This window comes from Paecilomyces variotii (assembly GCF_004022145.1).
Source record: "Paecilomyces variotii strain CBS 101075 chromosome Unknown C8Q69scaffold_1, whole genome shotgun sequence".
In the NCBI taxonomy this organism is placed as follows: domain Eukaryota; kingdom Fungi; phylum Ascomycota; class Eurotiomycetes; order Eurotiales; family Thermoascaceae; genus Paecilomyces; species Paecilomyces variotii.
Window position 1 is genome coordinate 3,959,470 of NW_021167140.1, and position 20,114 is coordinate 3,979,583.

Consider the following 20,114-nt stretch of genomic DNA (forward strand, 5'->3'; position numbering starts at 1 on the left):
AACATCCCCGGATGGTGATATCGCCCGGTCTCGACGACGACGATCCAGGCTGCCGCACTATCTGGCTCTTTCTCCTGCAGGGAGCTCTTGACTACATATACTGAGAACAGCTGGACCGGTGGACCGGAAAATAGTCGATTTTCCTGCTTCACGATTCCATCTCTCTTGTTACTTTCCAGTCATCAACTCGTGTAGCTTACCTATATCTCAGTGCTGAATATCACCTTTCCATTTCCTGCCTCATTGCCTTCAGAGATCTACTGGCTTAGATCTGTCACACTCCGATATAGATCGTCTTACATCCCGGAAAGAGCTTCCAGATCCCATCTCTTGGGCGTCGGCTCTGCCTTGTTTCTCAGAGGGGAGAACCCCCCTGTGACTCCTAGCAACCATGAATCCTCACAGGGTCTCTCATGTGTCCCCAAGCCAGTTCCTCCCTCATGGACGCAATGCACCTCCTATTGTATACCGCAACCCACCACCCCCACAGCCAGTGGGTTATCAGCCAGCGCCTGTTCTGTCTCCCGGATATAGTCCCGCTCAAGAGAGTCTCCGGACGCAGATGGCCAAGCTCAATATAATGAACAACATCAGTTCTACGAACATGAGCTCCACGAAAACAGAAAAGCCTGCTGAACATGGACAGCCTTCGAAGACATCGCCCTCGCAGGGCAGTGACCCTAATATGCCTTTCTATGAGGGTTGGACCCTATATCGGGCCGATCCCCAGTCGGAAGATCAAAAGCCTAGCTGGAGGCAGGCTACCAGATCAAAGATGAGTCTTTCGCAGACGGATCTCTCTGACATGGTCCAAAAGCGGAAGAAGAAGATTCCCTTGGCGGAACAATATCAAGACCTGGGTAAATTTAAACGAGCCCACGTGGATCTTTTGATAAAAGACCGCGAGACAAAGGACGACGCCCGTTTCAGCTGGACCTGCGTTTATGTGGATGTCGTCAACAGGCCAGCAAAGGGGAAGGGTGCCCGGCGTGGTGACTACGAAACCATCTCCATGGACGTTATCATTGTGCGCAGACTACGGCCTGGTACTCCGAACCGGTCTGTCGAGAGGTCTCCGTCCAGACCTGCCCCCGGCGAAGTGATCTATCTGCAGTCTCCCCTCCCCTCTCCTCTCCCGATTCAGGACAGATTGCCGGATCAGCATACCCTGGAGTCAACCACGCAGGCCGTGTTTGGAAATGGACAGCAACACGCACCCAGCTTCGCCAATGCCGGTCCTTCAGGTGGGCCTCATCAGCCTGCCACGAACCCGGCATATATGATGGGCAGTCAGACTCCAATCAGCTCTCCAGGTGCACCTGTATCAATGCTGCCCACACTCCAAGCAGTCAACCATCCTGCTACTCCGCGCATGAATATGGGCGTACCTGGCCCGGGACCTCATCCGCAATTTGGTAACCATAACGGAGCACAGCTACCCCATTTTGGAGTGCAGCCACCTCATCCAGGAGGACCACAATTCCATCCAGGAGCGCAGCCGCCTCATATGCAACTACCACATCCCGGAGATGCGCCTTCATTCCGCGAGCCTCAAGGCAATAATCATTCTTCCCCGCAGGGCTATTTTGATTATGTGCCCCCTCAGAACCCAGCCGCACATCCTCGTACCCCGGTGTCTCCCTCTCCCTTTCCAGATGTTATCAAGAGACAGCCACGGGGCCGATCAAGCGTCTCGGGGCCTAAAGTGCGCAACGCAGTATCCAAGTCATCCAAGTCCCGCGCTCCACGGGTTGAACTTGACTGGCCTCCAGAGGATAGCAGCGTTGGGGACGATGAGTCTGTTCTCTTTGAACTAGACTACGACAGCTCAGCGACTGAAGATTCTTCCGACGGGTTCGAGAAGATCTCAATGCCACGCGGTAGCACCCGCCACGGACAGCGTTCTCCCAGACACGAGCGATATCAGAAGGTCTACCACTCTCATTCGGACCGCTCTCATTCCGCAAAAAGACCTTCTAAGACCGCACATCGAGACGACCAGAGACGGAAAGGTTACAGGGAGGATGCCGTTGAAATTATTCCAGAGAACAGTCTGCGTGCGCGTCGACGGTCAAGGTCAAGGAGCCGTGCAAGCGCCGGAACCGTCGCTCTTTCTCGCCCCAGGGTTACATACAGTGACCGGGAGAGTCTCCGCGACTCTGTGCTGCTATCGACCGCTCCTCTTTCATCCATCAAAGCTGAGTTGGCGTACCTTGAGATGCTTCGGGACCAGGAGCGACGGCTCCGTGATATGGAACATGTCAGCAGCCGAAGACTCCAGGAGCGAGAGGACCTACTTCGGATGCGCGAGCAGGATCTCGAGTATCGTGAGAAGGAAGCTGATGACAGGGAGCGGTTTTCCAGTGGCCGTTTCACGCCCCGCCAGCCTTCACCTCGAGGCCATCCTCGCTACCACCAGCCTTCTGGCTACCAGCACCCACATCCTCATCCTCATCCTCATCCTCACCCTCACCACCTATACTAATAATGACTAATGTGTTGTTTTCCTTTGTCTGTCATAATTTGATTGATTTTCTGCAGATCTGGATTTGGGATACCCTGGGTTTTATGTGGGTTTATTGGGACTTTGGGAAGCGTATCGGTCAAAACGGTCAACCCTCTTCAGATCTCGAGCAGCCTCGTGATTATGTATCAGACGGGCTGTTGTATTCTTTTGTAATATGCTCATCCACTATGCTAATTTGATGATGATTCCATTCTCGTGCTTGATCTCTGATATCGCTGGGTGGTTCTTGTAGTAACATCGCTTGCATCCTTTGCCTGATGAGGACATTATTATTGCATCTGAAGCATCTGGGTATGGTAGAGCAAATGAAACTCCACTATGGAGCCACAGGAATGACAGGATACGACAGGCGTCCAGGACCAAGAACGGTTCCACTGCCAGCTGGGGCTCCGTGAGTGGCCATCGCGACAGCTCTGGGAGAAAGGGACGGTTAGACGAAGCGAATGAAATAATAATAATAACTGATCGGGATGTGGGATGAGACAGTGAGGCCAAAGGACCTCGGTGACATCACGGCATCTCCGTCGAACCGACCAAGAGAGAGGCTGATGATCTGCTCCTCGATCGAATAATAATATTAGGATTAAGCGGTTTTGAGGTCTCCCGGTCAAGAAAAGCCCCTCCGTCCGGTTTTCGCCGCCCCCAGCTATTTTTCTGCCGAAACGGACCACATCATCATCATCACCATCATCTATCGTCAATCTCTCAATCCTCATTCTTTCACAGAAACAGCTGCACAGCTTTGTCCCCAATTGACCTTTCTTCCTTGACATCTTGACTATCCTAACATTTCACACAACCGTCAAAATGCCGCGCCAGTTCTTCGTCGGAGGCAACTTCAAGATGTATGTATTAAGGGAGCTTGAACTCTGCCCCGCGTTTACCCCTCGGTCGTCGAGATCATACCACCAACACCACATCTTCCGTCTCAACCTCTGTAACGACGGAGATAGCTGACGAGACTGTCTTCGATGTGATCAGGAACGGTACCACCGAGTCCGTCAAGAACATCATCAACAACCTCAACTCCTCCAAGCTCGACCCAACCACTGAGGTCGTCATTGCCCCGCCTTTCCTCTACCTGCACCTCGCCCGCGAGCTCGCCAACCCCAACATCGCCATTTCTGCTCAGAATGTCTACGACAAGCCCAGCGGTGCCTACACCGGTGAGGTCTCCGTCGACCAGCTCAAGGACGCCAAGGTTACCTGGACCCTCGTCGGACACAGCGAGCGCAGGACGCTGCTGAAGGAGACTGACGACGTATGTTTGCGCTTTCCCGGTGGATAAATCCTTACGCCGCCAATTCTTATTTACTTCAAATTCTTGACAATGAAGGCTAATTGAAATTATAACAGTTCGTTGCCAGCAAGACCAAGGCCGCCATCGATGCCGGACTGAGCGTCATCCTCTGCATTGGCGAGAGTCTTGAGGAGCGCGAGGCCAACAAGACCATCGACGTTGTCACCAGACAGCTCACCGCCGTTGCCAACGTTCTCTCCAAGGAGCAGTGGTCTAAGGTTGTCATTGCTTACGAGCCCATCTGGTAAGCTTCACAGTCGAGTTCTGCCATTCAATGAACCCGCTAGTACAGTGTACTAACGCTCTGTTTTAGGGCCATCGGTACCGGCAAGGTCGCCACGACCGAGCAGGCTCAGGAGGTTCACGCCGCCATCCGCAAGTGGCTCGCTGAGAAGATCTCTCCCGAGGTCTCCGAGAACACTCGGATCATCTACGGTGGCAGTGTCAGCGAGAAGAACTGCCGTGAGCTCGCTAAGCAGGCTGACGTTGACGGATTCCTGGTTGGCGGTGCCAGCTTGAAGCCAGCCTGTAAGTTCCGCTCTAGTCCTCGAATCATTTTTTCTAGTTCTTATTACTGACAAATGGCTGTTATAGTCGTCGACATCATCAACGCCCGTCTGTAAATGATTGAAAGATACCCACCGCCTTTTCCGAGTAGTGGAAAACGGAGAGATGCGGGGATGAATGTCGACATACCTCTTCGCAGTTACCATGGCAATAATGTGATAATGGCGTATGTATAGACGAGAAATTGAAAAATAAATTCCGTTGAAATATCCAACTGTCTATGAAATATTGGATATCAATTTATCGATCATGATTAAGCTTTCATAAACTTATTATCCGCTAAGTATACAACCCGCACTAAATAACAAGGGACCAATGATCATAACCACGTTTATAAACATTCGTAATCTAGTTTATTTGCCGTAACTAAATGACAATGTATCTCAATGTCTGTATGCTAAGAAAGCGAGAGATAATAAGAATAATGAAAAGAGGAATTCAGACTGTGATGTGACGGCCTTCCACCTTCGGTTACGTAGTATCTAGTCCTGCCTCACGAAGCATACAAGACCGACACCCCAACACCCCGCCAATACGACATACCCGGTGCACCACCGCCTGCGCTCTGCCCACTAGCCGAACCACCAGCATACGATGGCGACGGCGGAGTAGACGGGGAGATGGAAAACGAACCAGGACCAAGCCCGACTCCAGCACTGACGAGGAGGTCCTTCACGCGGCCTTCCCATAGAATGCGCACGTTCCAGGACTGATCGACGCGGATCTTGACCACGGATTCTGTCTCTTCTTCTTGACTATGAGGAGGACTTTGGTCGTCTGGCATTACTGTTGCACCGGAGAGTGTGGGCGACATGACGGCCACAGGGGGCCCTGGGGGGGATTTGCTGGAGGACGGGTGATTCCCATCTTGCGACGAGCCCATTCGAGACCATCGTCTTCAGGTGGAGGAGGGACCCGGCGCGTTCGTCGCCACAGTTCACAGCCAGCTACCATTTCGCTTTCCCAGCTGTAGACGTTGAAGCCGAAACGAGAGCTGAAGGCCAGGTTGGGAGAGGCGCGAAGCGAATAGGTGGTGGACAGAGAGCCCGTCAGCGGCGTTAGGGTCAAAGTCAGTGTGTAAGGAAAAGTCGAGATCGGGGATGATGACGATCCTGTGCCGTCGGTTGCTGCAGGGAGAGTGCTGAATCTCAGACCGGTGGACATGCCCACCAAGGACGATACGGGAGAGTAATAAGCCTCTCCACCGGCAGAGAGAAGCGATAGGGGGGTCGGCGACGACCCATGCTTCTTCTTCTCTCGCGGGTCGGGGCCGAAGTTCCATAGCCCCCTCCAACCGAATAGAGTATTGTCGGTGCTGAAGAGGTATTCATTGCTGTATTTTCCGGTGTCGTGAGACAGTTGTGCGAGGACAGATGCCTGCGGCGCAGATTTCGACATCGGAGGTCCACGGGTCGAACATAGCGCGAGAGACAGCTGCGTCGTGGGAGACAGCCGGCGGAGGAACAGCGCATTGAGCGTCGACGGAGGTGGTAGGTGTAGCGTCGCATGGAGCAGAGTCGCCTTTTTCTGGGCCTCCTCTTCCTTGCTCACTGGTATACTTCCCTCCAGCAAAGCATCCCAACCCCAGTCACGGACCGGCGCAACTGGTGACTGAACCTGACGGTAGCCCGGAACAAGTTTCCGCAGGGGAATCAGAGCGCTTTTGCTGGGTGTGCCATTGAGAGGGAGAGTGCTGAAAAGATATGACACGGAACCGTCTATCAACCCAACAGTGCCTAGTGTATATGTCGTTGCGAATTGAGGCGTGGACAGCGATGAGAGATGTACGCGCAAACGCTCAGGGGTGGAGAAGTCTAGCAGAGCTGTAAATGGAGTATGCGTCAGAATTAGACATGCAGTAAGAGGAAATATATAGATACAAGGCACGACATACACTGTGCAGTAGCCGTCAGCGAAGAATAGGAATTATCGCGATTCCAGTTGGTCGCATCGGCGAAAGCGACTTGGATATAGTCCATGAAATCAAGCATTGTCACCAGGACGTCGGGGACGGCGGAGATATAACATACGACATGCTCTTGGAAGATAGAATAATGAAACCACTTAAGCAGACGAGGGTTCTTCGCGATACATCCACTCCATCGTTGACCTGATGATTGATACTTTGACGTCTCTCCTCTCCGCAAGCTGATTCCCAACTTCGGTTTAGCGCAGTCGGATAAGGCACCGCATCAACATTCCTCCATCCCCGCCCGCCGTTATCAAAGAGAAAAAAATCACCAAAATTCCATATCGGGCTCAGGCGCACGGTGGATTCCATCGATCTTTCTATCCCGCCATCCGTTTCATTATTTTCCTTTCCTTTTCTTCCATTTTCTTTTCCCCATATTACTTGAACACGGTATATACTTCGGGAGAGTAATACACAAGATCAAACACAATGCCTCTCTCCAAGCGCGCAAAGATCGTCCACGAGACCAAGACTGCGAAGAAGTCGCACAAGGAACAGACTCGACGACTGTACGCCAACGTCCAAGAATGCGTCGAGAAATATGATCACCTCTTCGTCTTCTCCGTCGACAACATGCGCAATACCTACCTGAAGGATGTGCGAACGGAATTTTCTGATAGCCGGTTTGTCCTCCCATTGAATTTCCCCAATCGAATAACAATAAAATCCGATCATCGCTGTTCCTTGACCTTTTTACCTTTCTTCTTTCACTCTACGGTGGTTGGAATTCTCTATAAGAATGATATGAAGCTAATACGCAACCTCTCCAGTCTTTTCTTCGGCAAGACCAAAGTCATGGCCGTCGCACTCGGCAACTCTCCCGAAACCGAATGCGCTACGAACCTGCATCTTCTGAACCCATACTTCACCGGCGCCGTCGGTCTGCTATTCACTTCCCGCGACCCTGAATCCGTCATTGCGCACTTCGACTCGTTCCGACCCCTCGATTACGCCCGTGCGGGTACTGTCAGCACGAGATCCTTCACGATCCCCAATGGCCCCGTGTACTCGCGTGCTGGTGAGATTCCCGAATCGCAAGATGAGCCCCTCAGTCACACGGTGGAGCCTACGTTGCGGAAATTGGGCGTTCCAACGCGGTTGGTGAAGGGCCGTGTTGTCTTGGAGATGACCGATGGAAATGGCTATCAGGTCTGCAAGGAGGGAGAGGTCCTCGACTCGAGACAGACGACTTTGTTGAAAATGTTTGGTGTTGCGACTGCTGAGTTCCGTGTCGGAATGAAGGCCTACTGGAGCCGGAAAACTGGCGAGGTCAAGGTTCTCGAAAAGAAGGAGGGTGAAATGGATGTCGATGGACAGTAAAATCGACGGGCTTGCTGGTCGAGGCTGGTAAATATTGATTTTCTTCCTTTTTTTCCGTCTTCTGCAGCATATCTCTGGGAGTAAGGGACTGGCGTTTTCTTTGGTTTTATACTAGATGAGACATAAAAAGTATATGTTCTCCAGACTCAAAAGAAATGGATACCGCTACTTCTACGTTTGCAGATCAAATATCCTACGCAAATATCTTCAAATTACCTGGCAATAATGAAATTCCCATGAACACATATACGACGATAGAAGCTGCAATTACCATCGTCGCAAAAGATCTTTTGCACAGATTACCTGTGCATGGCTCGTGCCTAACAGCCTTACCTGATCTTACCCGCGAACTGAAGGCCCTTTGCTCACAAATCTCATCGACCTAGAATACATTCATACTTACCCCAGCAACAGAAAGAAAATAGGGGCGGCAGTAGAAGAACAAATACAACAATGAGAAACTGGCAGATAGTCGAGTTATGAGCCGGGAAAGTGGATATGGACCTGGACAGCCGTAAATCTCGGGATAAAGGACATCAGAGAATCAAGGTAAAAAGTCGCGTAGGCGATAAAAATGCTTCTTCCTGGTTCGGGGAAGGGTAGTCCAGAAAGTTTCTCGGCTGTTGTGAGTAATAGGACGCCGCGTTCATACTCCCGCTGGAAAGTTGCTGGCGCTGCCTTACCCTTGGCGAGCGAAGGGTCAAGACGAGCTCTCGTGATAATGATATACCCACCCACAAACCAGACTGAAGTGACATTTGGTGTCTTTCAGTACCTGCGTTTCGAACGAGGGTCATCGTAGCCATCGTCATCGTGGTGTCTCTTCCGGGAATAGTCGTCTCGGCCGCCGTACCTGTCGCGGTCGCGGTCTCTGTCCCGACGATCGCCGTCACGATCCATATATCTGTCTCGGTCTCGGTCTCGATCCCTATCCCTATCGCGATCACGTCTTTCGCGATCCATTAGGCTATGTCCCTCTCGCGGCCTTACCGGTTCCCGGTTGCTACCAGTTGCGCCCCGGGGCTCACGGTCAAATCTACCCCCTGCAAAGCCACCGCGTCCACCTCCAGGACCTGACGGTGCGTTCGGCGGAGGCTGTCCTCCAAAGCCATTACGGCCACCTTGGTATCCGATGCCACCCCTGGGAGGGCCATATCCACGATCGCTGCGATAACCTCCACGAAAGCCCCTACCGCCATATCCGCCACGGAAACCACCTCCATAGCCTCCAGGTCCTGAGGGAGCATTGAATGTGCCAGGTCCCAGTGGGCGAGCTGGCAGTGCCTTCGTGTAACCACGGCCACCAAGTCCACCCCCAAAGCGCCTGGGCTTCCAGCCTTTCACCGTACGGCCGCGTTCAACATCCACCAAAACTCGTCTGTCCTTGATACGAATACCGTCGGTTTCCTTGTAGGCAGCTGTAATGAAATAAGTAGGGTAGTGTCAGTGGACTCAATCCATTACCTTGACCATTGTTTTTCGGGGGGAGGGGATTAGGGTCAAATAGAGGGTTCCAGGCGGGGGAAATACCCTTCATATCCTTCTCACGCTCGTACACGATAAATGCATATCCTCGGTGAGGCTTCTTCGGGTTCGGGTTCTGGTCCCTGACGATACGGATCTGAAGATTGTTAGTGTCCTCCAGATCAAATAATTCATCATACACTCTGATATCTTACCCTCTCAATGGGACCATAGCGACCGAATTCTCGCTCCAGATCGGATTCCGTCACGTCGTAACTGAGACGTGCAACAAAGAGAGTCTTGAACGCGTCTCCGCGAACCTGCGGGTCCTTGGTAGGGTCATCTGAAAGCAGTAAGTCAGCATGAATTTGTCAAGAAGATGGTATCGATTCGAAAAGACAGAGTACGTACAATTCTTGACTTCCTCTGTCAAGTAATGCTCCAGCTTCTCTTTCTTTTCCGCCTTCAAGCGTGCCTTGCGCTGGAGCCAACTTTCCGTAGGATGATAAGGAACCTCCTCATCATATTTCTTCAAATCATCGAGAAATTGCGCCACACCAGAAATAGTACTTTTCTTAATGTCATCTGGAGCGCGATCCGAGGGAGGGATATAACGGAGAGGTGGGCGCGGCGCGAAGAGCGCGAGGAGGTTGGGAGGGAGCTTGTCCGTCATTGTACGCGCTCACTTGATGACGGTGAGGATGGAAATGAACAGAGGGGATAAACTAGAAAGACATGAGGTGTGGGTTCACTGAACGGCGCCGTCGAGGTTCCTAGTTTGACCGTGGTTCACTGCAAGCAGGCTGACAAGGGGACGCCCAGAGTTTCTCGTTCCTCCAGCTTTTCGCGTCTGTCAGCCGCGTTAGGCGCAGTTGGCGCCAGCCAATCATAACACGCATCGACTCCCAAAAGTTCCCGACATTCGCAAAAGGCTCGGACAAGTGAACAGCAGCTTGATTGTCGGCGACAACCAGAAAGCAACAAGCCGCAATGCCAGTACAAGGGATTCGAACAGTGGCTAAGGCCAGGGTATGGTTTTGTCTTATTTCTGCAATTGCTTCTATGTCATTTTCGTTCCCAAGCTGACAGGAACTTTTTTCCTTCCAGAACGGCGTTGGCGCCTTCATCCTACAATGCAAACGCCTCGACTTCCACTACTGCGACTGGGCTGGTAGCTCAAGAGGGATGCTGTATGTTCTCTATGCTTACTATCTTGTGACGATTTCTCACGCTCTGCGTGTTCTAGGGCCTTCCTCAAGCACTCCCTCCCCTCCTTTGCAAAGGCCAACCCCCAGATCGAGATCCGAGTCTCCCCACGACCGCACAAACACCCCGTCATCAAGGGCCACTACATCAACGGCAGAGAGAAGGCCATCTGCGTCCGAAACCTCGAGCCTGAGCAGATTATGCAGAAGGCCAACCTGCTCAAAGAAGCCAGCGGAGAGAAGCTGAAGAGGACCAAGAAGCCAGTCACAAGTTTGAACGAGAGTGTGAGAGGCATCTGGTCTCCTTATCACGGAGATCTCAAGACGGTTTAGAGTGTTGGATCCGTCCATCGGCACCTAGGTGCAAAATCCTCAGCACATATTAGAGCACCTGTTGGGCTAGAATGCTCTTTCCTCGACTACCCATGTACTTTTCATGAACATGTATATCACCTTTCTGGCGGCGTAAAGTTATGCTTATCGGATTTTTCTTTTACAACGAAGGTTCTCTTTGGGAAGAAGCATATTATGGAGACATGGATCAACAAAGGAGCTGTTGATACCACCAATGGTGCCACTACCGTTCACGAGGGAAATGTAGCAGCAGCGAGAGCACTGCTGCAGTGTGCTTGATATAATATTGAAATGCACAGTCATATCATGTCCAAAATTAGAAGACTGGGAAACAACCGGCACAGGAAGATGGCCAGGCATATCGCAAATATGCGGGGTATCAGAAAAGCAGCGCATGACCATCCGTCCAGCCATCCAAACGACACCCGCGATATACCAAGAAACGCCGACGCCATGCTAAAAGAATAAGAAAGAAAAGGTCCCTTAATGCGCATTTCCGGACCAGACAGGTCCTTCGACCCTCACATGTAGATTTGGAACATAGCCTTGGACGCGCTAACGGGCTTGCCGCAGTCCTCGACCTGGCATTTCGAAAATGGTTTCGTCTTTGTATGGGACGATTGCAGAGCCTTCTTAGATTTAGATAACGACCGATATTTGGCGCATGTACCGCAGTAAACCTGGCGAGAGTTAGGAGTTAATAGGGAGGAAATCACGGATGGGCTCAAACGAACATGTCCACAGGGCTTTGCCACCCAAATTTGTTGTTTGGTCTCGTCACCAGTGCCCAGCTCATCACCACAGTTGGGGCAGACCACCATTTCGTCCTCTTGTGCCGACCTCGTGAAACCTTCTGGGGGCGGAGTAGGAGGCTTGTAAGAAGACACTGGTTGCGACGGATTTTCCACCGTAAACCCTGCTAGATGATAGTCCATACCCAGTGGAACATCCACATCTAGATCCACTGTAAGATCGATTCCTTCATTTGGTGCATCTCCTATCCAGAATGTCTCAACTCCGTGCGGTACCGGCCGAGCTAGATTCCGTGCTCGTAGCGCAACCTCATGACGAAATGCTTCCTCTCGAGACAGTGCGTTAAATGACGGTAATTGAGACGATCGTAATCGCATGATATCGAAAAGATTCGAACGACCCATGAAACCCGAACTGGCTCTAGGTGGCGGTTGCGGCCGCACTGTAGCTCTCACAAACTGCACCTCAGGGCTACTCGGAGGATCTCCTTGGGGAGAAGGTTCAGTCTCTTCCTCCAGATCTACGACATCTGCCATGATATTCCTCCCGAAACGAGGAGGCCTGGAGCTCCCCCCTGGTCGTGCAGGGCCTTGGTGGCGAGACCGCCGAGAAGGGGGTGAATCAGGCTCATTTGTCAAATCTATCACATCTTCCGTTGGCTGAGGGCTCGACATGACCGGCCGCCGATAGTCGAGACCATCCCCTGGATATCTCATCTGTGGCAATGGGGGAAGGGTGAGGCGGGAAGTTGGACGGTGAGGGGTCGAAGAGGATGCTTCGCCATGACGGTCCCGGGGAGTCTGGCTTCGTCGACCATGAGATTCGGACATCTCACGATGAGTTCGCTACAAGAGAAAGCAAGATCAGCACTATAGGATCGATCGAGTGAGTTACCAGTGAGCAGCGGCATCTTCCACCCCGCCCGACCCTGGATTGCTTCTCGTACCTTTCTTGACCTGGCGGCCAAAAACTGGACGCCGGGATCGTCGTTCATATCAAAGCTGGGAGCAATGGGGGGAAAAGTATTAGGAAATACAATCACTCAGAAAGAGGAAAACGTGTATGAAGACAGAGGAGAAGATGTGTAAGAGGAGTGGTGTAGGAAGCCCTAAGGTTGGTGGAGGTGGTTAGTGTTCCGAGTCCGCTGCCACTCCGTCTTGGGAGTGGCACTGGTGGAGATGATATCCTGACCTCTCATAATTCTTGACCATTCGGCATTGGCAGCGAACATGGTGAAGTCAATCAGGTCACAGCAACCTGGCTAGATCTAAAATATCTATCTGTGAGGAAAAGTGCCTCTGTGGCCGATCACAGGGATATGATGAGTGTGCAAAAGTGATCTCATGCTTTTTTTATTCAATCGATAGTCTCAAACCCTTAATGACACTGATAATAACACCATGCAGGACAAAGATTGCTAAAAGTACAAAGAGTCAAGGTATCATGATTTTGATGCCAACACTGTAATGATTCCCTCCTCATTAGTTGCCACGATGCTTTGTGCACCTGGTCCCCACGCGACGGCAACTGCAGGGACTGCGCTGCGCAAGGGCTCCGACCATTCCTTGGACGATTTAGAGTAGTACTGGACGCTCAACCCATTGGGGCCACCGGCCAGGAGGAACTGGCCTGTATAATCCCAGCTGAGAGAGTTGATTTTGCCACCGGTTTCCAATACCTTGATCTCCTTCGCATGACGCAGGTCCCAGACGGAGACGGTTGTAGAGCCCTCAGCGGCCGCGGCCAGGAAAGTGCCATTCTCAGAGAAGAAGAGAGTCTTAACAGGGCCAGACATAGGAAAGCTTGCCGCGGCTGAACCGGACTTGACGTCGAAGATCTTAACCTGTCCATCAGTGCCACCTGCAGCAAGGAGGTGACCGTCGGGATGGAACATTGCGGAGATCAGGTCTAACAGAAATCAGTGAACTTGTTTCAGACATATTATGTCGGGAAGAATAGGAAACTTACTGGAGTCGCTCCAGACTTGAGTGACAACGTGAGATGTAGCGAGATCATAGATCACATAGCTCTTGTCAACGCCTACAGAGGCAACAATATCGCCAGTGGGGTGCACAGCCAGCGCAGTAGCTTCGCCTGCATGAAGGTTAAAACTCGCAACCTCGGCTCCATTCTCGAACACCTTGACAACTCCCTTGGAAGAAGAGATAACCGCCTTGTCGCCAGCCCAGACAGCATCGGTGACCGCACCATCCGTCTTGAGCGTCTGAACGACCTGTTTCTTGGATAGCGAGTAGACCCCAGCAACGCCGTCTACACCTCCGACAAGTGCAAGATCACCGGTTGTGTCAAGGGATAGCGACTTCCCTCCAGGATATAGTGCTTTCGAGGTTTCGATAGGTTGATATCCCGAGATTGTTTCAACAGTAGCCCAGCCTTCCGGCACCGGGCGCTTACGACGACCCTTGGAAAGTCTGCGAGCAGATTAGCATAATCCTTGAACCAAGCTAGGAGATGTAATACACACGTTGCCTGTGTACTTTCGATTCTGGCAAGAATTGCCTCAGGAAGTCCAGCGCTGTCCACCTGCATGGCATCATCACCACTTGGGCCACGGACAGCGCCCACAGAGACCTTGGACAGCGCATCGCGAGCCTCATCCCGCTCCTTCGTCAACCGTGCGATCACCCGAACGGCCGCATCGTGCTGGTATAGAGCCGTGCTGAGCTCTTGCCTCGTCTGAGCCAGAGTCTGCCGCAGTGTGTATGTCTCCAGAGCCAGCGCATCCCATTCCTCCTGGAAAACACCGAGCAGCGAAGGGATCGAAGTGAGCGTAGGGGGTCGAGGTCGAACAACGCGCTGGGTCTTCAACTCTACGAGATCGTCACTGCTCAGATCCTCTCCTGTCACCGGGTCCTTTCCATGCTCCGCAATATACGCTTCGATGAGCCGTTTCTCGAAAACGTTGCCTAACTATCGTGAGAACAAGTCCCGCTCATTAATTCACCATGGCCACTTACCACTCTTGCGTGATGCGACGGGCACCTGTGGTGCCTCTCCGGAGACTAATAAAGACACATCAGCTTTTGACGATCCAACTGAGTATAATCGCTCATAGAAACTCACTTGCGCACAGCATGGTGTGTGATGAGGTGGGGTGATCGGTAGTCCTGGCTGGACGCGAAAGCTGCAGCTCTGGACTTTGATCCTCTCCGGTGCTGCTAGAGCCTAGCGAAGACTTTCCGCGCATTTAGCTTTGCCGCGCGACAAGAACCGATCGGAGATCGCTGCAGCCGCCGGGCCTACAGCATTATCACTTACGCCGCGATCGACCTCGACTCAAGAACTAATTATGTCTAGGATCCCACGTCGAGGCATTCTTTGCAACGGTGTTATCTTATTTTCTACTATCGCCTCTATTTACAAAGCTCGGCATAATCTACGCCGCTACTCTCTGTTAGAGACAGCTGCCAGGCACAGCACATCCTAGCTATGGTTTAACCATCAGTGATGATTTGAACCTAACTCTCGTTTAAGGGCCTTCGATAGGCTACTGATCCTCAAGCAATTGCTTGCTTCTATAATCCCTCAAGACGCCCTAACTGCTGGCTCACAGTCGACAAGATGTCTTTCAAATCCAAGAATCTCAATTATGGTGAGCGACACCTGATATGTATCTTACGGGCTCTGTTTTGACTTTAATGAAAGAGGCCAAAGAGCCGCCTTTTTTGCAAAGGCTGAAGAGCCAGTATGGTGGCGCAAATTCCGGTCGTCATGAACGAGCCATACCACGCCCTCGCAGACTACAAAAGGACGACGATGAGGACGCCCCGACGTATGTCGATGGGGAGACCAATGAGGTTATCTCTAAGGAGGAATACGAATCCCTAGTTCAAGGCGATAAAAATGACGGATCTCAAGATGAGACTAAGGAGGAGACAGCCTCTGCGCCGGCGGAAGACGAGGCCGATACAGCAAATCCAGAAACTAAAGCACAGCAAAAACAGAACATAGCTGAAATTGGAGGCCCTAAAAAGCGAAAACAGGGAAGAGTGGTTGGTGAGGAAGATACTGCAGATAATGCCGAGCGACGGCAAGAGAGCTCCTCTTCGCGCAAACCAAAGCAGAAAAAAAAGAAGATCAAGCTCTCGTTCGATGAGGGCGAAGATTAAACATCTTACAATATATGAAATAAGAGATACCTACATGATTCAGTACCGCGAGGATGCCCTAGCATGAGTCATTATTAGTTGTTACTCGGAGTAATTCACAGTGCTTAATGTTGGTTAGCTTCACCAGACACGGCCTAAAACTCAATGATAAAGATTTCAGCGATGAGTAATACGATATACAGTAACTAGTGAACTACTACTAGTTTCCTCGTAATGGTGTGTCATTTCAAATGCAGAATGTATTGTTGGTGACTGAGCTCTAGATTTCCTCTGCCCAATTCTTTGATTTTCCGAGCATATAATTTTTTCTCCACCAGGCTCCGTCCAGTGACGAAATAATCCCGACCTCAAAGTCTTAACTGTCACCACGCAGAGCCCTGGGACGACAGTTTAGATTTCAGACGTTTGAGGCGGGATAGATTGCTGAAGATGCCCGTCGTCAACGTCGACGATCTGGTGCGCCTGCAGCGCAAACCAGAGGATATTCGCAATGTGAGTGCCCCTCTGAACCCCGCCACAAAGTTCTAGTCCGGCCTTTGGGGATATGGCCCAATACTAACGCTTCAAGTAGATCTGTATTTTAGCCCATGTTGTAAGTACTCCAAGAGATTACTTTTGGCTCGTGGCATGCATTCTGATCATTGTCTGTTCAGGATCACGGCAAAACGTCCTTGACAGACAGTCTTATCGCCACAAATGGCATCATTTCACCAAAACTGGCGGGCAAGATCCGTTATCTGGATTCCCGACCAGATGAGCAGCTCAGAGGAATTACTATGGAGTCATCAGCTATCTCACTCTTTTTCTCCATGTTGAGGCGCCCTGCTCCGGACGCTGCGCCAGTGCCGAAGGAGTATCTGATCAACTTGATCGACTCCCCGGGACATATTGACTTCAGCAGTGAGGTATCAACTGCTTCGCGGCTATGCGACGGTGCAGTTGTTCTTGTGGACGCTGTCGAAGGTGTCTGCAGTCAGACAGTAACTGTCCTACGACAAACATGGGTCGAGCAGCTTAAGCCGTTGCTTGTGATTAACAAGATGGATCGATTAATCACAGAATTGAAAATGAGTCCTGCTGAGGCATACTCTCACTTGAACAAACTTGTGGAACAGGTGAATGCTGTTATTGGAAGTTTCTACCAGGGAGAGAGAATGGAAGAAGATCTTCTCTGGAGAGAACGAATGGAAGAGCGTTTGAACGCTGCAGCTAGCAAGGAGAAAGACCGTTCTAAGAAGCAGGCGCTGGAGACAACTGCTGAGGCTACTGCTGAGGCCACTGTTGAGATTGCCGAGTTTGAGGAACGAGGCGATGAGGACCTCTACTTTGCCCCGGAAAAGAACAATGTTATTTTCTGCAGTGCCTTGGACGGATGGGCGTTTACCATCCGTCAGTTTGCAGCAATATACGAGCGAAAACTCGGCATTAAGCGTTCTGTTTTGGAGAAGGTTCTCTGGGGCGATTTCTACTTGGATCCCAAGACCAAGCGAGTACTTGGCTCCAAGCACCTAAAGGGGAGAGCACTAAAGCCCATGTTCGTCCAGTTGGTCCTGGATAGTATCTGGGCCGCCTATGAAGCCACGACTGGAGGTGGGAAGGGCAAGGGGTAAGCAACCCGATGGAGGCAGCATATTAGACATATGGCATGAACTGACGGGTATGCAGTGACCCAGCGCTACTAGAGAAGATCACAAAGTCTCTGAATATTACGATACCCCCTCACATTTTGCGCTCCCGGGATCCCAAGAATATCATGACAACATTGTTCTCACAATGGCTACCTCTTTCAACAGCTCTCCTCGTAACAGTCATCGAATATCTTCCTAACCCTATTACCGCCCAAGCTTCCCGGTTGCCCGAGATGATCGAAGATTCACCAGGCGCCAACTTTATAGATCCAAAGGTGCGAGAAGCTATGATTAACTTCAAGACTGGACCCGAGGACCCGATAGTGGCCTACGTGAGCAAGATGGTTGCCATCCCGGAGAGTGAACTTCCATCCAACACGAAACGCACTGGTGGCACTATGACTGCAGACGAGGCGCGAGAACTTGCACGCAAGAAGAGGGAAGAGATCGCTCGACTTCAGGCCGAAGCGAATGGAGAGCAGGGAGACTCTTATTCCCAAATTACATCATCTCTTGCGGCTGCAAGCCTGGATTCGGAGCCTGCCAATGGCACTGAGGAGAAGCAAGAGCGGGAGCACTTGATTGGATTCGCACGGCTTTACTCTGGAACCCTTTCTCTCGGAGATTCGATCTATGTTCTTCCACCAAAGTTCTCTCCAGCTAATCCTCATGCCAGTCCGGAACCGAAGAAGGTCACTATCACAGGTCTCTACCTTCTGATGGGAAGGAGCTTGGAACCTCTGAAGTCGGTGCCCGCAGGTGTTGTCTTCGGAATCGCGGGCCTTGCAGGCCATGTTCTCAAGACTGGTACTCTCTGCAGCCAACTGGAGGGCAGCGTCAATCTGGCTGGTGTGTCCATAACAAGTCCGCCTATTGTGCGGGTTGCTCTGGAGCCCACAAACCCAGGAGATCTGAACAAGATGATTACCGGACTCCGTCTTCTGGAGCAAAGTGACCCTTGCGCCCAATACGAAGTCCTTCCCAGTGGTGAGCATGTCATCTTGACAGCGGGAGAACTGCATCTTGAGCGCTGTCTGAAGGATCTGCGCGAGAGATTCGCCAGATGCGACATCCAAGCCGGTGAAGCTATAGTTCCTTACCGCGAAAGTATCGTCAAAGCACCAGAAATGGCAGTTCCAAAGAACCCAGAGCTTGGCAGGGGTGGTGTTATAGCAGTCTCTCCATCAAAACAGCTGACGGTTCGCTTGCGTGTCGTCCCGCTGCCTGCAGAGGTTACTGAGTTCCTGAGCAAACATGTTGGAACGATCAGACGCATACAGTCTGATAAACGAGCCAAGGCTGGCGTAAAAATGGAGCGCGAAGAGTCTAACGAACCCGCCGAAAACCAGGCTGAAGCGGATAACGATGAAACTCGAGAGCGGAACACCTTGTCCCTTGAGGAGTTCAGGAAGGAGCTGCAAAAGCTCTTCAGTGAGGTCAAAGATGACAAGGAACTGTGGCAAAACGTTGTCGACAAAATAACGGCATTTGGCCCTCGACGAGTAGGACCCAATATCCTCGTTGATGCCACCGCAGCCAACACATCAGAGAAGTTGTAAGTTTCTCCCTCGTCACTAACATAGACTCACCGAAGAACACGGACTCTAATACCACTATAGCCTCCTCGAGGACCAAAGAGAACAATCCAACGGGCACAGCCATTCAGAAGACGCGGCCTTGGAACACCAAGCCTTCAGTGTCAGAGACTTTTCCGACAAGATCTCCTACGCATTCCAACTGGCAACGGGTCAAGGCCCTCTCTGCCACGAACCTGTCCAAGGAATCGCTGTTTTCCTCGAAGACGTATCCGTGAACGCCAACGGCGAGGAACTCGACGTCGGCCGTTTAACAGGCGAAGCCATCAAAACAGTTCGAGACTTGATTTGGCAAGGATTCCTAGACTGGAGTCCACGCATTCTTCTAGCCATGTATAGTTGTGAGATTCAAGCATCAAGTACGTTTCTCCCCCCCCTTCTCTTCCCCACTTTTCACCCCCTAAACATATATATATACATATACATATCCAGCGAAATGAGAATCAAATCAACCCACTAACCCATCCTACCCTCCAAACAGCCGAAGTCCTAGGCCGCGTCTACGCCGTGATCACACGACGCCGCGGCCGCATTCTATCCGAAGTCATGAAAGAAGGAACACCATTCTTCACCATTCTGGCCCTCCTTCCCGTCGCCGAATCATTCGGATTCGCCGAAGAGATCCGCAAGCGTACATCCGGCGCAGCCTCTCCACAACTCATCTTCGCAGGCTTCGAAGCCCTCGATGAAGATCCCTTCTGGGTTCCTGCTACGGAAGAGGAGCTCGAGGATCTAGGTGAGTTGGCTGATCGTGAAAATGTCGCGAAGAGGTATATGGATGCGGTGCGGAGTCGGAAGGGTCTGGTTGTTACGGGTAGAAAGTTGGTGAAGGATGCGGAGAAGCAGAAGACGTTGAAAAAATAGAAAGAGTTGTGTGTTGTATCTTTATATAAAAAAAAAGAAAGTCTTTATAGGTTATATATATATATATGTATCTCTGTCGTTCATTTGGATATGTATTGGAAGACTGGAGTAAGTGAAACTATTCACAGGAGTGATTTTATTTAAGAGCTATCAATGAACTCCCTCGACTCTTACATGAAAGGACTAGAGTGAGGATATGGTACTGATGTTTATTCGACAGAAGTAGAGCCCCAAGCGCATCGGGGAGTGCTTTTGTACGATAACTGAATCTTGCATATCCAGAACGGAAAGTTATATTGAATGTCCCTCTGTACAGTCTACACTACACACACATGGGGCGAGCAACGATTATAGTTGTACTATGTCGAGTGTACCCTCTTTTCCCTACTTGGTCTTATCCATGGAAATAGGAACAGGCCAGAGGACAAGAGGGCC

General features: G+C 51.2%; 10 protein-coding genes across 10 annotated transcripts; 6 read left to right on the plus strand and 4 right to left on the minus strand.

Annotated features, from left to right (window-relative positions):
• Nucleotides 1-198: 198 nt before the first annotated feature.
• On the plus strand, nt 199-2,970 carry C8Q69DRAFT_48887 (hypothetical protein). Its single transcript, XM_028632075.1, has one exon. It carries the CDS (start codon nt 392-394, stop codon nt 2,483-2,485), a length of 2,094 nt encoding a protein of 697 aa, XP_028489783.1. The 5' UTR covers nt 199-391; the 3' UTR covers nt 2,486-2,970.
• C8Q69DRAFT_48716 (triosephosphate isomerase) lies at nt 2,904-4,716 on the plus strand. Its single transcript, XM_028631964.1, has 5 exons — nt 2,904-3,372; nt 3,509-3,788; nt 3,884-4,071; nt 4,141-4,355; nt 4,422-4,716. The coding sequence occupies exons 1-5, from the start codon at nt 3,335-3,337 to the stop codon at nt 4,448-4,450; spliced, it is 750 nt and encodes a 249-aa protein (XP_028489784.1). The 5' UTR covers nt 2,904-3,334; the 3' UTR covers nt 4,451-4,716.
• On the minus strand, nt 4,716-6,525 carry C8Q69DRAFT_453817 (mitochondrial distribution and morphology protein 10). The gene is made up of 3 exons (XM_028629655.1): nt 6,289-6,525; nt 5,270-6,217; nt 4,716-5,225 (listed from the first exon to the last, which is right to left on the minus strand). Exons 1-3 carry the CDS (start codon nt 6,383-6,385, stop codon nt 4,888-4,890), a joined length of 1,383 nt encoding a protein of 460 aa, XP_028489785.1. The 5' UTR covers nt 6,386-6,525; the 3' UTR covers nt 4,716-4,887.
• A 103-nt stretch (nt 6,526-6,628) lies between these two features.
• C8Q69DRAFT_427257 (putative 60S acidic ribosomal protein P0) lies at nt 6,629-7,872 on the plus strand. The gene is made up of 2 exons (XM_028628444.1): nt 6,629-6,989; nt 7,137-7,872. The coding sequence occupies exons 1-2, from the start codon at nt 6,796-6,798 to the stop codon at nt 7,684-7,686; spliced, it is 744 nt and encodes a 247-aa protein (XP_028489786.1). The 5' UTR covers nt 6,629-6,795; the 3' UTR covers nt 7,687-7,872.
• Nucleotides 7,873-8,454: 582 nt separating this feature from the next.
• On the minus strand, nt 8,455-9,823 carry C8Q69DRAFT_503639 (U1 small nuclear ribonucleo protein 70 kDa; the record flags this gene model as incomplete). The annotated part of the gene is made up of 4 exons (XM_028632506.1): nt 8,455-9,104; nt 9,151-9,307; nt 9,366-9,493; nt 9,562-9,823. 4 exons carry the CDS (start codon nt 9,821-9,823, stop codon nt 8,455-8,457), a joined length of 1,197 nt encoding a protein of 398 aa, XP_028489787.1.
• Nucleotides 9,824-10,140: 317 nt separating this feature from the next.
• On the plus strand, nt 10,141-10,688 carry C8Q69DRAFT_441190 (putative mitochondrial ribosomal protein L43; the record flags this gene model as incomplete). The annotated part of the gene is made up of 3 exons (XM_028628725.1): nt 10,141-10,179; nt 10,258-10,340; nt 10,397-10,688. The coding sequence occupies 3 exons, from the start codon at nt 10,141-10,143 to the stop codon at nt 10,686-10,688; spliced, it is 414 nt and encodes a 137-aa protein (XP_028489788.1).
• A 542-nt stretch (nt 10,689-11,230) lies between these two features.
• Nucleotides 11,231-12,292, minus strand: C8Q69DRAFT_503641 (hypothetical protein; the record flags this gene model as incomplete). The annotated part of the gene is made up of 2 exons (XM_028632507.1): nt 11,231-11,389; nt 11,444-12,292. The coding sequence occupies 2 exons, from the start codon at nt 12,290-12,292 to the stop codon at nt 11,231-11,233; spliced, it is 1,008 nt and encodes a 335-aa protein (XP_028489789.1).
• Nucleotides 12,293-12,783: 491 nt separating this feature from the next.
• Nucleotides 12,784-14,703, minus strand: C8Q69DRAFT_453829 (WD40-repeat-containing domain protein). The gene is made up of 5 exons (XM_028629656.1): nt 14,547-14,703; nt 14,441-14,485; nt 13,948-14,389; nt 13,431-13,894; nt 12,784-13,370 (listed from the first exon to the last, which is right to left on the minus strand). Exons 1-5 carry the CDS (start codon nt 14,668-14,670, stop codon nt 12,904-12,906), a joined length of 1,542 nt encoding a protein of 513 aa, XP_028489790.1. The 5' UTR covers nt 14,671-14,703; the 3' UTR covers nt 12,784-12,903.
• C8Q69DRAFT_453830 (hypothetical protein) lies at nt 14,689-15,757 on the plus strand. Its single transcript, XM_028629657.1, has 2 exons — nt 14,689-15,075; nt 15,129-15,757. Exons 1-2 carry the CDS (start codon nt 15,045-15,047, stop codon nt 15,590-15,592), a joined length of 495 nt encoding a protein of 164 aa, XP_028489791.1. The 5' UTR covers nt 14,689-15,044; the 3' UTR covers nt 15,593-15,757.
• Nucleotides 15,758-15,824: 67 nt separating this feature from the next.
• C8Q69DRAFT_453831 (P-loop containing nucleoside triphosphate hydrolase protein) lies at nt 15,825-19,319 on the plus strand. The gene is made up of 5 exons (XM_028629658.1): nt 15,825-16,084; nt 16,164-16,184; nt 16,246-17,198; nt 17,258-18,775; nt 18,840-19,319. The coding sequence occupies exons 1-5, from the start codon at nt 16,022-16,024 to the stop codon at nt 19,273-19,275; spliced, it is 2,991 nt and encodes a 996-aa protein (XP_028489792.1). The 5' UTR covers nt 15,825-16,021; the 3' UTR covers nt 19,276-19,319.
• The last annotated feature ends 795 nt before the right edge of the window (nt 19,320-20,114 follow it).

What these genes read in the sequence shown, in the direction of transcription:
- C8Q69DRAFT_453829 (XM_028629656.1), bottom strand. Translation starts at nt 14,670, where the DNA reads ATGCGCGGAAAGTCTTCGCTAGGCTCTAGCAGCACCGGAGAGGATCAA. An exon ending in ACACACCATGCTGTGCGCAA is followed by an intron (nt 14,486 to 14,546) that starts GTGAGTTTCTAT and finishes TGTCTTTATTAG; the next exon opens with TCTCCGGAGAGGCACCACAG. An exon ending in ATCGAAAGTACACAGGCAAC is followed by an intron (nt 13,895 to 13,947) that starts GTGTGTATTACA and finishes ATCTGCTCGCAG; the next exon opens with ACTTTCCAAGGGTCGTCGTA.
- C8Q69DRAFT_48887 (XM_028632075.1), top strand. Translation starts at nt 392, where the DNA reads ATGAATCCTCACAGGGTCTCTCATGTGTCCCCAAGCCAGTTCCTCCCT.
- C8Q69DRAFT_427257 (XM_028628444.1), top strand. Translation starts at nt 6,796, where the DNA reads ATGCCTCTCTCCAAGCGCGCAAAGATCGTCCACGAGACCAAGACTGCG. An exon ending in ACGGAATTTTCTGATAGCCG is followed by an intron (nt 6,990 to 7,136) that starts GTTTGTCCTCCC and finishes CAACCTCTCCAG; the next exon opens with TCTTTTCTTCGGCAAGACCA.
- C8Q69DRAFT_453830 (XM_028629657.1), top strand. Translation starts at nt 15,045, where the DNA reads ATGTCTTTCAAATCCAAGAATCTCAATTATG. An exon ending in ATCCAAGAATCTCAATTATG is followed by an intron (nt 15,076 to 15,128) that starts GTGAGCGACACC and finishes CTTTAATGAAAG; the next exon opens with AGGCCAAAGAGCCGCCTTTT.
- C8Q69DRAFT_48716 (XM_028631964.1), top strand. Translation starts at nt 3,335, where the DNA reads ATGCCGCGCCAGTTCTTCGTCGGAGGCAACTTCAAGAT. An exon ending in GTCGGAGGCAACTTCAAGAT is followed by an intron (nt 3,373 to 3,508) that starts GTATGTATTAAG and finishes CGATGTGATCAG; the next exon opens with GAACGGTACCACCGAGTCCG. An exon ending in TGCTGAAGGAGACTGACGAC is followed by an intron (nt 3,789 to 3,883) that starts GTATGTTTGCGC and finishes AAATTATAACAG; the next exon opens with TTCGTTGCCAGCAAGACCAA.
- C8Q69DRAFT_453817 (XM_028629655.1), bottom strand. Translation starts at nt 6,385, where the DNA reads ATGCTTGATTTCATGGACTATATCCAAGTCGCTTTCGCCGATGCGACC. An exon ending in GCTGACGGCTACTGCACAGT is followed by an intron (nt 6,218 to 6,288) that starts GTATGTCGTGCC and finishes CTCCATTTACAG; the next exon opens with CTCTGCTAGACTTCTCCACC. An exon ending in CGATGGTCTCGAATGGGCTC is followed by an intron (nt 5,226 to 5,269) that starts GTCGCAAGATGG and finishes AATCCCCCCCAG; the next exon opens with GGCCCCCTGTGGCCGTCATG.
- C8Q69DRAFT_453831 (XM_028629658.1), top strand. Translation starts at nt 16,022, where the DNA reads ATGCCCGTCGTCAACGTCGACGATCTGGTGCGCCTGCAGCGCAAACCA. An exon ending in TCTGTATTTTAGCCCATGTT is followed by an intron (nt 16,185 to 16,245) that starts GTAAGTACTCCA and finishes TTGTCTGTTCAG; the next exon opens with GATCACGGCAAAACGTCCTT. An exon ending in GCCAACACATCAGAGAAGTT is followed by an intron (nt 18,776 to 18,839) that starts GTAAGTTTCTCC and finishes ATACCACTATAG; the next exon opens with CCTCCTCGAGGACCAAAGAG.